The 14,277-nt window shown below is 41.6% G+C and overlaps 1 protein-coding gene across 1 annotated transcript; it reads right to left on the bottom strand.

Annotated features, from left to right (window-relative positions):
• Nucleotides 1-2,683: 2,683 nt before the first annotated feature.
• LOC130417422 (zonadhesin-like) lies at nt 2,684-10,770 on the bottom strand. The gene is made up of 15 exons (XM_056742985.1): nt 10,567-10,770; nt 8,980-9,174; nt 8,272-8,776; nt 8,065-8,159; nt 7,002-7,134; nt 6,733-6,870; nt 6,193-6,449; nt 5,890-5,974; nt 5,300-5,809; nt 4,987-5,195; nt 4,753-4,897; nt 4,255-4,532; nt 4,051-4,180; nt 3,720-3,879; nt 2,684-3,374 (listed from the first exon to the last, which is right to left on the bottom strand). Exons 1-15 carry the CDS (start codon nt 10,768-10,770, stop codon nt 3,359-3,361), a joined length of 3,060 nt encoding a protein of 1,019 aa, XP_056598963.1. The 3' UTR covers nt 2,684-3,358.
• Nucleotides 10,771-14,277: the final 3,507 nt, after the last annotated feature.

The raw sequence follows: 14,277 nt of genomic DNA, 5'->3' as shown, positions 1-14,277 counted from the left end.
CAGTGTAGCGTGAAGTCGATCACACTTGTAGTCTCTTTGTAGTTATTTGGGATGGGAGCTTTTATTTTTCTTTATTTCATACGTTGATATGCCACCTAAGCATTATGCAATAGATACTTATGTTTGTAATGCATTCATTTGTCCTGATGTAAAGGCAACTTCCCATGTATATTTAATGGTTGCCGGAGCTGGATTACTTACCCTGTTGCAAGTCTTGTCTATGTGTACTGTGTGCTTGTTTATCTCCCCACCTTCCTCATGTTATGCTGTATTTCCTTCTTGATACATTTCGTTGCATTGTACTTGTACATGTGTAATGACAATAAATTGAATCCAATCCAATCCAAAAGGACAAAGGAGGCACTCGCAAGCAGACTTCTGAGCGCTAAAAATACAAATGGGACACCCTACGGACTCGTTGACTTGGCGAAAGACAAAAACACTGTAGCATCTAGGAATTTTACTACAGTTTACTATAATAAATAAATAATAAAAGTGAAAATGCAACATTTATTTTAATTTGGACAGGCACCTTATTACTTTTTATAAACTCCATTACAAGCTATGATAGTTTAACCTTTTTAATGCTAAGCATCGAGAAATTTGAGAATTTTTTCTCAAAAAAAACTGTGCACCAGCCTCAACTGCCCTCAGCATTCATTTAGGATTTTATTTAACAAGTTAAAATCTGTGGTTGAGACAATGCTAGACAAAACGGACTTTCTGACATTATCTTGTGTGGTTTTGTTCATTTAAGCTTGAAATAGAACTTTATAGGCTACTGGTGCGCTGTCTGACAGAGATACACTGAAGCAGCCTTTAGCCTGTGACTGGATAGTCTACATCAAACTGGACCACTGTTGCGCTGTGCTGCATCCCACAGCTAGAAGCTGTCTACACCGAATGCTTCAAAACAATTCAAATCGCGCTTAAAGTGTTTAAAGGCTAAAAATAAAAGATAAAAATAATTGCATATGTTAACGCGTTGACAGCCTTTCTATACATACACACAAACACACACGCAAATGCACATATTTATATATATAAAAAAAGAGGAAAAAAATTTGACCATTCCTAATTTACATTTCAAATCAGCATTTCTAGATGTATGGTGATGATTCCAGATTTACACATTTATTATTGACATGTATAGGATTTATAGCTATACATTCAGATTAACAATCTGTTTGGCACTATAATGTTACATTACAAGGTCAGAGGAAAAGGAAAGAGTTAGTTCCGTAACAGCAAAAGAATGCAAAAAACAGGTGTGTCTTCCACTGTTTTTCAATGACTCTCATGTGAAGATTAATCCATCAATCAAAAACACAATGTAAAGTAAATTTTCTTTAGAAGTGTTTTAGTTCTTTCTGAAAGACTAAACATGTTCCATGTACACACGTGCAATGCATTCCATTAGATGATGTCATAATACATGAATATGACATACTGTAGGTGTGTCTTGTGTCAGTTTTTTATAGAATCATCGGGTGTAGACTGTCAGGTTATTTACATTCGGTTTTCTATTGACACATAAAATAATATACCAAACTAAATGTTGGACATGTAATACGTTAGTTTGGGACACCACTGAAGGAAACAAATAATTTTGATATAACCTTGAATGAAAACATTTGTATATATATTTTATACATTTCTTCTTCCGCATTCAGCAAAGAAGCTTTTAGAAATAACTTGTCATATAGTCCATTCCAACTACAACATAATTAAGGTGAAATAAAACAATCTAAGGTTAACTGTACCTTTAAATTTTAAGCACAGACAAGACATGGCCTTATCATAGTAAGGTTAAAAACACCTAGAAGATCTTGTCAAAAAGAGAAAAATGAAGGAATAAAGAAACAGACAAATGAAAAAGAGTTAATCATTATTTGTACATATTTTTTTTAATTATAACATGCTAACCGCAACCTATAAACAGTGTCAAAGCCACCCAGTTTACAATGCTCCACCTGTTCTGCGCAATCCTTTACAATCTTTCTGGGGTGAGACCAAGTCTGACTAATAAAAATAATAAAAATGTAAATCAATGCTGTCCCACTAATAAGTGGCTTTAAAAAAAAGAATCTGTTAAGTGAATAAATGAAACTACATTATGTATTGGCTAACCTCTTTATTTATTCATTTGATTGTTTCGTGTTTTTATTTCCTCTGTGTCAATCTGGATGACGTTCAGGTCGAATTGTTCTGTCCAGCCCTGTTCACACCCATCATTGTGGAAATCAAAGTAGATACTGGCACAACATTAAATATGTAGGAATTCAGAATCACATTCTCCTTACGTCCGTTGTTGTTATCTGCCTAGCCAGTTCTTGTATTCACAAATGAACCATACACATATGTTTTAGTTTAGTGTTATTACATTTTGTTTTAAAAATGCTTTCCTGTGCCATAACAATGAATGAGGAAAGTAATTCTTAAGTTTAAAAAAATAGTTGTTGATTAAACATTGAAAGCTTTACCAAAACTTTAAACGAAACCAATTATGGAAAAATGTGACGACGCCACTGTGACTGTAGGACACTAATTTACCTCCACTGTGCAATTTTAGATGTATGCTTTTATGAAATGTTTACATTATGTCTTAATTCTAAATAATGCCAATAATTATCTCAAAACAAAGAACCACAATCCAAAATCTAAATAAAAATTAAGAGGGCAATTAAAACCTTTATTAACCTAAAGTGCAAAATGTCTTTCCTCTGTGAGATCACATGGATATTTGTAACAAAGTTTAAATGCATTTGAAAGCCATTAGTGGACTTAACATGACCCCTAGTCACCATGAAACAGACGTTGCGATTGACTTCTTTTCCGTTACGTGACGAACAAACCAGTGAAACGTCAGTATTCCTACTTCTTTTTTTGTTGCTTACATCATGTGATGAAGAGTTGTTGAGAGGGGGAGAGGAGCATAATGTTTTTGATTAAAGATAACATGTGCAAATCAATTGAAAAAAAGATGTTGTGCACTGATAAATCATTTATAATAATCACAGCAACAGTTCATGATGACTTTAAACACAGCCCTGTACATCTAACTTTATTTATCATTTTCAAATAAAATAAACATTCCTAACAAATTAATATTCATTAACAATTTGGGTGTTAAGATATCAGCCCCAAACATAAGAGTAGTTGCATGTTACTGTTCATTTAGAGGCATTCTATAATTACTGGGAATACTTTTTTTGTAAGACATGTTAAGAAATGAATATGTTGCACACAAACACCCCTAGCTAGTTTAAGTAATGTGTCAGCTTAGTAAGGAAGTCCATACTGATGTCAGATGCTGGATAGCTGATGGCGAAACTTTCAGCTCCTGAAGCAATTTTTCTTAAAGAAAGAACTGCCTGGAAACATATAATAGGTGAAAAAAACATTTGGTGTCAAACTTTCTTTGCCCTAATTGAGAAACTTTTTTAAAAAAAGTGGAAAAAACGGATGATATAGAAAATGATGTGATGATAAACTGTTAAGAAAATTAATCGCACTTAAAAATGTATTTTATGATGTGCAGATTAATCAAAACATTCACATTTAAATTGCATATATTAATAGTTCCTTAGAAAATAAATCAAAGTGCTTCAAATGCTGAATTAGGAAATGAATGGTAAATTAATTAAATGAATTGCTAAACTTTATGTGATGAACTGACAACGCAGCACTTTTTCTATGAATGAAAATAAGATATTTACCTCCGTCTGTCTGTCACTCTCCAGCTCTCTCCGAATTCCTTCACATTCCTTGCCTGCTCCCCGTTTGGCTTCATCATGTCATTGATTTCCACAAAATTCAAGTCAAAATTTCCACAGAGACCTCCGATCTTTATTTTATACACGTGGGAAAGAGTGATCTCTGCAGAGAAGACAGGCAATTTTTTAAAGATCCTCCTTGTTTGTGTGAACCACCTATTCCACTTGTTTCGCTTAGGAGTTCTTAACACTATTAGTAATTTACACGACTGTAATTCAAATTATAATAAGCATGATTGGATCAACCGTAAAATAAAAAATATATTTTACATACCTGCCTTGTGTTTGCCATCGAACTCCACAAAGAGGCCAAAGTCAGTCTTCAGAAAAACTCGAGAAGAGCGATCCCAAATCTTGATTCCTCCAGAGGGGGAGATAGGAGCTCGAACGCTTAAACCATCTACCTGTGAGTGAGAAAGACTATGAAAATTAAATCCAGGGAATCTGGAGTACTCTACAAACCTAAAAATGTTCTCACCATAATTTTACGGCCCTTTTTAAAGTCCACTGTGTGGTTATAGACCCTGATTCTGATAGCACGCAGACGACCATCATCATCGTCCTCCTCACTGCTGTCTTCCTCGCTGCTCTTGTCTTTGACTTTTTTGTTGACCGTGACCACATAAACATCGGGGATGTTGCTGGGGAGGTTGGTGGTTTGGACCAGGATGTAGGAATCTTTGCCTTTAAACTTGTGCTTCATCTTGTCAAAAGTTCTGTACTCCGGTTCATCGTCGATTGTACATTTGCTGAACGCTGGTTGAGGGAATAATTTAGTTTGTGGACACAAATTACACCAGAAGACCTACGTGAATAAAAAACTCTCATCTCCAACTAGATTTGTACCCCTCAAATATTGTCATGAACAATTATTATCACTAACAATTTGCCTGAATTTTTTTGTTTACCTCTGTTCACTTTTTTAATAGTTTTTCTAAATAATCAATTTTTTAAATGTCAGTAGAAAATTTCATACCAGCTTTCTGGCACATATGCTGCCCCTGTTCAGTCACGTGACATATCTCATTTCCATCACATTCATAATCTTCACATTCTATCTCCCCATCGTCCTCACACTCGCATCTCTGTGAGCAATGGCTGCCATACCAGACCTCACCAAACTGGATACACAAACAAAACAACATGATGTGTTACTTGTGTAGGAAAAAGACAAGAGCAAACGTTTGTGTTTTGTGTCACCGTCACTCACGCTGTGAATATTGCCGTGACTGTCTTTGCAACCGCACTCACTGATGGGCACGCACGTGCGCTGTTTAAGCACAAAGCCGTCGTCGCACACACACCCCTGCACGCACGGCTCTTCTGTGTTACAGTTCGGCGGGCCGTGCAGGTGTGAACATGTAGGCTCGCAGGCAGGAATGCAGTCGGTGTAATGACTGTTTATGGGGCAAGAGGGTGCTGTGGGCAAAGAAATAACTCTTAACAAAGATATAATTTCATGGCAACAGCCATGAATCACAACAGAATTTTCATGACTCATTGATTATGGGTTGGGGGCTTACTTGATGCTGTAGTTTGAATAGGTCCAGCTGTAGTCTGGAGAGATTCATTTGTGGTGTGAACAGGTCTGGTCGTAGTTTGAACGGGTTCAGCTGTAGTTTGGACGGGTCTGGTCGTAGTTTGAACGGGTTCAGCTGTGGTTTGGACGGGTCTGGTCTTAGTTTGAACGGGTTCAGCTGTGGTTTGGACAGGTCTGGTCGTAGTTTGAACGGGTGCAGCTGTGGTTAGGACGGGTCTGGTCGAAGTTTGAACGGGTTCAGCAGTGATTTGGACTGGTCTGGTCGTAAGTTGAACGGGTTCAGATGTGCTGTGGACGGGTCTGGTCGTAGTTTGAACGGGTTCAGCTGTGGTTTGAACGGGTCTAGTCGAAGTTTGAACAGGTTCAGCTGTGGTTTGGGTAGGTCTGGACGTAGTTTCAACAGATGCAGATGTAGTTTGGATGGGTCTGGCTGTAGTATGCACTGTTGGTGGCAACGGGCCTGGAGTTGTTGGTTTCACCTGGTTTACTAAATCTGAAAAAGATTTACAACTTTTAATGCAATGTCAAGAACGCTAATAAGAGTTAGAAGCTTACATTTTTTTTAATACATACCATCACAGGTTCCTCGGTGCAGAGAGACATCATTAATGGCAACATCTGACAGGGCTGTGCTTCCTCTACGCCCCTCAAAGATCACCTGACAGACCAATCACATGTATCGATTATACTCTCCCTCCTAAATGTCATTGCTCAATAAATTCCTATATAGACCACACTGTATCGAGTTCAGTAACGTTGTGTCCTAAAAAAAATAACAAGCATGCTTCTCTTACTATACTATACAGATTAATGCGTGGTTTAGTAAAATATCGTTTTGGGTGAAGTATATCTCTTTAAAGTGGTTCATTTACTGACATGAAACTTAACAGTCGGCCTCAGATCCACCAGCGCATGATGCCACATGTCTCCATGGTTATCTCTCCTCCTCCACACCTCCTGGGTCAAATTACCCTCAAACTGGTAGACGCTCAGCCCCATGGTGCTGCTAGCACCGTGCATGTGGTACCAAAACTGAAGACACTGGGGTTGAATGTCAGTGCATTCTGCACTGAGGAGGCGTGCCGTGTCACCGTGAGTGGCACTATCTCCCTCGATGTATATGTAGTAGCCACCTAAAAATGCAGACCAATAGTCAGAAAATGCAATGCATTTTATTTATGGACTTTGCCACTTTAATGTTATATCCTTATGTTCAAATGGAAGGCAGTGACATTCTGAATGTTCTTTTTTAAAGGTTCATTGTATCTATTGTCAGATGTATGGCCTGTAACTATCTAGATATAGTAATAAAACAAGAATAATTATTTTGGATTTAAGTTTATTAACATTAATTATACAGTTTTTTACTATGAAAACAACTCAGAAAAATATTTTTGGAAAGAAATCATGACGCACTTCCTGTTGTGTGGTCAGAGGAAGGACCAGTCTTTAATGTTGGGGTGGAGCCTATCTGTCTTGTCCAATCAAAAACGTCAGTCAGCAACTGAGTCCAACTGCAGATATCACTCTCAAAATCACAGTTCAGGCCACAAACTGTCAAAACAAAACACAATAGTTACACTATAATTAACATTGTATAACCACATTCTGCTCAACCTGATGACAACTGTGAGAGCTCAGTCACAAAGTGGTGAATTAAAAAAATCCTAATTCATCGAACTGACTTCCGGAGTAAGTACCGCACAGGCCGCATAGCATCCCTCTGTAGCGCTCATCCACCTGCACAAACAGCCTGGAACTTCCATCAAACACCAGACGCACACCGAAGTCTGTATCAACTTGAGCGTAGGGTCCCGACTGAGACAAATGAATGGAACCAAAGTCCGCAGGGAGATTCAAAATAAAACACAGCTCGTGACGCTAAACTCTCTCATTTGAGCAGTTTTTTTCTTTTTACAAGAGAATAGAATTTAAAATAAAAGATTAATTTCAGAACAAGGGTGTTGGTGAAGTGACCTGTGGTAAAGGTGTTTCAGAGAATGAAAAGAGAATCCATTTCTTTGTAAATGATGAAGTACTTTCTATGTATTAAATCTCGTGGTATTTAATATTGTTTTTATATTATATAGTTTGTAATGTAGCCTATGAGGTATATTAAGAAATGAATGATTATTTGCCATCTGTTAGTTAGTTGGCACAGTTTTCTGTATCATGCCTTTTAAAGTCATACCCATTAAGCAGAATCCCTCAATATAGACCACTTTGCAATATTTATTTTAAGATGCATTTATCTTACGTGGATAATTAAAGCTTAAAAATATTTGTTCTACATTTTAAGTGTGTTCAAACGTTTGTGTAGTGTTAAAGAACTGAAACCGGGTAGGGAGTGTTGAACCAGTGTCGTTATATCTATTTTTTAAATTTGCATAAAATTTGAAGCCTAACGTGGATTAAATGGACATTCTCTACTTTTTGAAGTTAGACTTTGTTTCTTCTTAAAATTCACGCCCTGGAATCCATTCCCCCCTCTGTCTTTCTATTTCCAGCCCTAGAAATATACCTAAATCTCAGAATTATCAGATAATACAATACCGTACGTGTAAAGAATCTTTGCCAAAGACCTTATCACAATTAGTCACAATCAAGATTGTTTTCAAATGTTATCAACGATTGATAGAGCTGAAGGTTCCAGGTGGAAACCTTTCCCATCACATTCCAGTAAATGACTAACATTTCATTCACTGTAAACACAGATTACAGGCGTAAATTTCAGATGGCAGCTCTTACCCTCATTTTGCTCAACCAGCTACAAGCTCCGCCAGTAACTGACTGACTGTAAAAGTCTACTAATGTTTCAGTACACATTCTATTTTCTTGTACAACTGTACGTATTTTAACAAAATTAACATTTTAAACTCTGATTCCTCTCTAGACTTCATTAAAGTAAATTATCTCAGTCATGTTGGCATGTAGGGCATTTGTAAATATATGGGCAGGCAATGGCTTGACTCCATGTCAGAGTGACCCAGGAACTACAGAGGCAGGGTAACAATTCAAACACTAAACACCAGATGAATGAAAAGCACTTCATGAGTTGTGAACAAACCAAAACACTCACATAAACCAGCTTGTTCTTTCTGATGGTGAGGTGGAATCCTTCCATGTCGAGAGCTACAGAGTTAAGAGAAGAGCTTGTGGGATTCTCTCTCCCTTCATTTCTTGCGGTTAAAGTGAACTGGGTGTTAGCTGGGCCACATGTTTTTACTATTGTATAGTTGCAGGTGCCCCAGAAGGAGCAGGCCTTGCCATCGAAGGTGATGTAATGGGGGTCACCGTAGACACTGCAGGTCACAGGGCTAGAAGGAAAGCAGCCCTTGATCCCGTCCTGAACCATACACACTTCACCGGCCAGACAGGACACAGGGGAACAGTGAATTTTCCCGTGGCCCTGACACTCGCACAGTGTGTTACAGTCACCCTCCATAAATGTCTCTCTGATCTAGTGTGGACAAAAGAAAACATTAAGAATAATGTAAAATAATGTATTTATTAATAGTAAGTACATTTAGTTTATAAAGCACATTTAAATTTATCTTACGTCATATGCAAGAACCTAATACAATAACAACAATCCATACAATTATTTATGACTATTATTCAAAAATATATAAAAATATGTTTATTCTAACTATGACAACTCACCGCATAATGCTGTTCGTTTACCCAGCATCCACAGTCCTCTTCTAGCACGCACGTTCCTCCACTGAGCAGGAAGCCATCGTCACACTCACAGCGTTCTTCGCATATCCCACAAGTCCCTGCAGCATCCAGGCTAGAGCAGGTCTCTTGGCAGCCGCTGACACAGGCATTGTAATGACTGAGTTCCGCACACCAAAGCTACAGCGGAAAGCTGTATTACATCATTACATATCATTACATATCTGTTACATGGTGGCTTTGTGGTTTGTAGGTGAAGGCATAGGAGATTTCTTAAACTGTCATGAACTCTGGTGTGAGAACCCAAGTGCAGGCAGACGACAAGGCGGATGAAGGGGTTTTTTAACAAATGTATTTATTTAACAAAGAGAAAAAGGCAAAACAAAACCCACTATGGGGAAAACAAGACTGGGTAAACTAAAACAACACAAGAACACGGACTAACTCAACTAAGAAAACAAAGACTTGACACAATAAACTAACACTTACTAAGACACGTTGGAAACTGGAAACAGGAACAACAACTTGGCATAACCTTAACAGGAACGAGTACAAGAACATGTACCTCAAACAATGCACGAGCAACGAGACAAAGAAACATGAGGACTCTTTATAGGGAAGGTAATTAACACAAACTAGGAAACAGGAGGGTTGGGCAATGACGCGACTTGAGGAGAGTATGGAAGACCGCAAGGGTCAAAAATATCTCTCCTCACATGAAACAGGGGATTCTGTATGATTCCACCTCTAAACCAAGAAATATCTGACAAGGAGAGGTGGAACCATGACAGAACCCCCGCCTTAAGGAGCAGCACCCTGATGCTCCTCAAAGGCACGAACAAGACAAGGCAGACTGGGACAAAGACAAGACCAAACAAAACATGGAGAACAAGACTAGGGGCAGACAGGCAAGAACAATCAGGGGATTAGGGTGACTCAGTAAAAATAACAGACATGGGAGGGGGGCGGGGGCAAACAAAAATACACAGGGGACTGTCCAGAAGGGGTAGGGCTCGGTGGGGAAGTTCCAGCCCTCGGGGACGCACCAGAGCGCGGAGCCCCAGGGGACTTGACATGGGAAGTCCTGGGGGGAACTGTTCTTGTCCCCTGCAGGACTGCTGGGCTGGACGGCGGCTTGAATGCCGGGCTTGACGGCGGCGGCGGCTGGGCAGCCGGGCTTGACGGCGGCTGGGCAGCCGGGCTTGACGGCGGCGTCGGCTGGGCAGCCGGGCTTGACGGCGGCGTCGGCTGGGCAGCCGGGCTTGACGGCGGCGGCGGCTGGGCAGCCGGGCTTGACGGCGGCGGCGGCTGGGCAGCCGGGCTTGACGGCGGCGGCGGCTGGGCAGCCGGGCTTGACGCCGGCGGTTGGGCAGCCGGGCTTGGTTCCGGCTCCTGGACCGGGCTTGATTCCGGCTCCTGGACCGGGCTTGATTCCGGCCCCTGGGAGGAATCTGCGGCCGGGCTGGACGCTCGGACCGTCACCTCCCCACGGCGCCCCCCCAAAAAATATTTGGGACTCGGGACCACCGGACTCGGGACCACCGGACTCGGGACCACCGGACTCGGGACCACCGGACTCGGAGCTGCCCTCCGTTGTCTCTTCTTCCTCAGCCGAGCCACCCGCCTGGTGGTTGGCTGAAGGAAGGAGGTGAAGGGCTCGACTGGTTCAGGGTTGGAGGCCTCCGAGGAAGACCCCGAAGAAGATCTCCTCCCCCGCTTGCCACGGAGACCAGTCGGTGGTGGTGAAGAGACTGCAGAGGATGGGGAGAGGCCCATGACCCCGATTTATAGGGAATGCCCCTCGGGGATGGCGGCCAGCGGAGAAGGAGAGCAGGACTCAACTGAGACCCTGGGCTTCGGCCGATTCATGGCGTACCTGATCAGTTCGGTGAAGCCCAGCGGTCTCAGCATCTGCATCTCCTCCCGCGTCAGAGGATGGTTGAGGCTGCCATTGAACAGGACCATCTGTTCCTGCTCATCATGGACCATCTCCCCTGCAGTCTCAAAGAAGCGATCCGCTAAGCCAAGCACGTCGCCGTATCCCTGACGAACAGTACACAGGCGACGTGCCTGACTTGCGCGTCTCGCCTCCATGCCTGCTGGGTTCAATCTTGGCTCGTGCATTCTGTCATGAACTCTGGTGTGAGACATGGCGTGAGAACCCAAGTGCAGGCAGACGGCAAGGCGGATGAAGGGGTTATGTATTTATTTAACAAAGACAAAAAGGCAAAACAAAACCCACTATGGGGAAAACAAGACTGGGTAAACTAAAACAACACAAGAAAACGGACTAACTCAACTAAGAAAACAAAGACTTGACACAATAAACTAACACTTACTAAGACACGTTGGAAACAGGAAACAGGAAACAGGAAACAGGAAACAGGAAACAGGAAACAGGAAACAGGAAACAGGAAACAGGAAACAGGAAACAGGAACAACAACTTGGCATAACATTAACAGGAACGAGTACAAGAACATGTACCTCAAACAATGCACGAGCAACGAGACAAAGAAACATGAGGACTCTTTATAGGGAAGGTAATTAACAGAAACTAGGAAACAGGAGGGTTGGGCAATGACGCGACTTGAGGAGAGTATGGAAGACCGCAAGGGTCAAAAATATCTCTCCTCACATGAAACAGAGGATTCTGTATGATTGACATAAACATCATTTTATGAATGAAAGCCAACATTTTGATATTAGTGCTGCAACTTATGTCTCCATTAAATTGATATATATTTTTTTCTTTAATTTAACATTTATAACAGCCGTAATATTACAACATCTGTTTTATCCCAAATGAATGCTTTCTCCCCGCATGGGCACATTTTCACAACTGTTAGGTCCTATTGTTAACCGTTGCAATGCTTTTGGATCGCAGATTTTGTTTATAGGTGTTTTTACCTGGCCATGAACTCTCCTTGAAGCAAATCATCTTGTTTTACTAGACCACATAATTCAAAGTTGAAGTAAGTACAAGTTTGTGAATTGCACAAACTATTTTTTTCGTGTGCTTTGTCTAGAACATGCAAATATTATAGTACAGCTGAAAGTTTTGATTATTTGATTATTTGATTACATTTTGAGAATGTATGTCAATGTTGTAATTTTACAACATTGGGTCGCAGGGGTGCCAATTTTTGCCTGAGCACCTATCACATTATATGGATGAATATTACTTCTCTCCTATTAAACATGAAGCAAACACAAGTATAAACCTCCTGTTTTTGATTAATCACAAATTTACATTTAGACATTTAGCAGACGCTATTATCCAAAGCGACTTACAAAGAGTTTAGGAGCAATAAGCAATATGTCATACAGGAGCCATAATACATAAAGTGCCAATACAAAGTTACTGGTTTCAACAATAGCTAGACCACTAACTGTTGAGATAAAGGGTTAGTGTTTTATTTTTTATAGTTATTAAAATGTAATGATTATTAAATAAGATAAAGTTGAATTAGGGATTTAAAAAACTTTTTTATTAACTTTATTGATTTATGTTCCTTATTTTTCTGGCCTTTGCTTGTTAGACCAAAATATTTGCTCGCTGCATGAAGACCAGGTGATAATGTTCTGGAATGTGGAGATATTAGAAGCGTTATTAAAACCCATCTCTTCTGTGAATACTTGACAGACAAACGAATAAAAAACACTAACCCTCTCTCTTTCTCTCAACCGGTATTGGTCTGGCTTTTGTTGAAACCAGTTTCTTTGTAATGGCACCTATTGTATTATTACTCCTGTATGACATATTGCTTATTGCTCCCTAAACTCTAGAAAGTATCTTTGGATAAAGGCGTCTGCTAAAATTACTAAATATAAATGAGGGCACAATAAGCTACCCAGACAGCTTTGTGTGAATATTGTGGAATGTTTAAACTGCATTAACATTGATTGGACTGGAAAGTAATTCGTTTTTTTTTTTTCAGAATGCCACCAGCCAAGAAAGACCATCATGTATACAATGTGTTATGATTTCCGGGGGAGAACCCAAGTGCAGGCAAGCACGAGACAGGAGGTAGGGGTAACAGAGGAATTTATTGGACAAACAAAGACACGGGGAAACAGGAACAAGGCAAGACTGGGTAAACGTATACCAGCAAAACAGATGCAATCAACTGAGCATAAGCACAAGTATCTTCACGTACATGTATCCACAAGTGACGAACCAGCACAAGACAATGAAACATGAGAGGTATATATAGGGGAAACAGACAAGGGATAATTAATAGGGACCAGGTGATAGGGGTTAACAATCAAGGAAAGCTAATGAGACAGAAAGGGCGGGAACTGACGAGACTCGGGGAGAGAGTATGGAAAGCCAAAAGACTAAAAACTTCTCTCCCCACATAAAACAGGGAATTCTGTTTTGGTTCTGCCTCAAGACCAAGAATAGCCAAACATGATAGGCAGAACCGTGACAGAACCCTCGCCTTAAGGAGCGGCATCCTGACGCTCCTCAAGGAGACTCACAGGACAAGACAGACTGGGACATTGACAAGATCAAACAAAACATAGAAAACAAGACTAGGGGCAGACAAGCAAGAACAATAAACGGGTTGGGGTGAGACAATAAAAATAACAAACAAGGGAGGGGGGGGAGGGGGAACAACAAAGTTCATGGGGGAATGTCCAGTAGGGTTGGGATGGAGGGGAACAGATTTAGACCGGGGTGACGCTCGAGAGCGTGAAGCCCCAGGGGTCTTAATTGGAGAAGTCCTGGGGGGCGCAGTCTTAGTCCCAGAGGACCTTGTAGGGACAGTCTTGGCTGCCGGTTGGACACGGCAAGGACCTAGGAATGCTCCCAGTTGAGTCACCGGTTGGGCTGCAGGCTGAGACACCGGCAGGGCTGCAGGCTGAGACACCGGCAGGGCTGCAGGCTGAGACACCGGCAGGGCTGCAGGCTGAGACACCGGCAGGGCTGCAGGCTGAGACACCGGCAGGGCTGCAGGCTGAGACACCGGCAGGGCTGCAGGCTGAGTCACCGGCAGGGCTGCAGGCTGAGTCACCGGCAGGGCTGCAGGCTGAGTCACAGGCAGGGCTGCAGGCTGAGTCACGGACTGGAAGGCCGACTGACACACCGGACAGAACGCCGGACTGGACACCGGACTGGACACCGGACTGGACACAGGACTGGACACAGGACTGGACACAGGACTGGACACAGGACTGGACACAGGACTGGACGTCAGCCGCACCGGACTGGGCACTGGACTGGACGTCTGCCGGACCGGACTTGACACTGGACTGGACGCCTGCCGGACCGGACTGGA

Source organism: Triplophysa dalaica, chromosome 3, assembly GCF_015846415.1.
Source record: "Triplophysa dalaica isolate WHDGS20190420 chromosome 3, ASM1584641v1, whole genome shotgun sequence".
Lineage (NCBI taxonomy): Eukaryota > Metazoa > Chordata > Actinopteri > Cypriniformes > Nemacheilidae > Triplophysa > Triplophysa dalaica.
The sequence above is the reverse complement of the archived record's forward strand: the minus strand, read 5'-3'. Positions and strand labels throughout refer to the sequence as shown.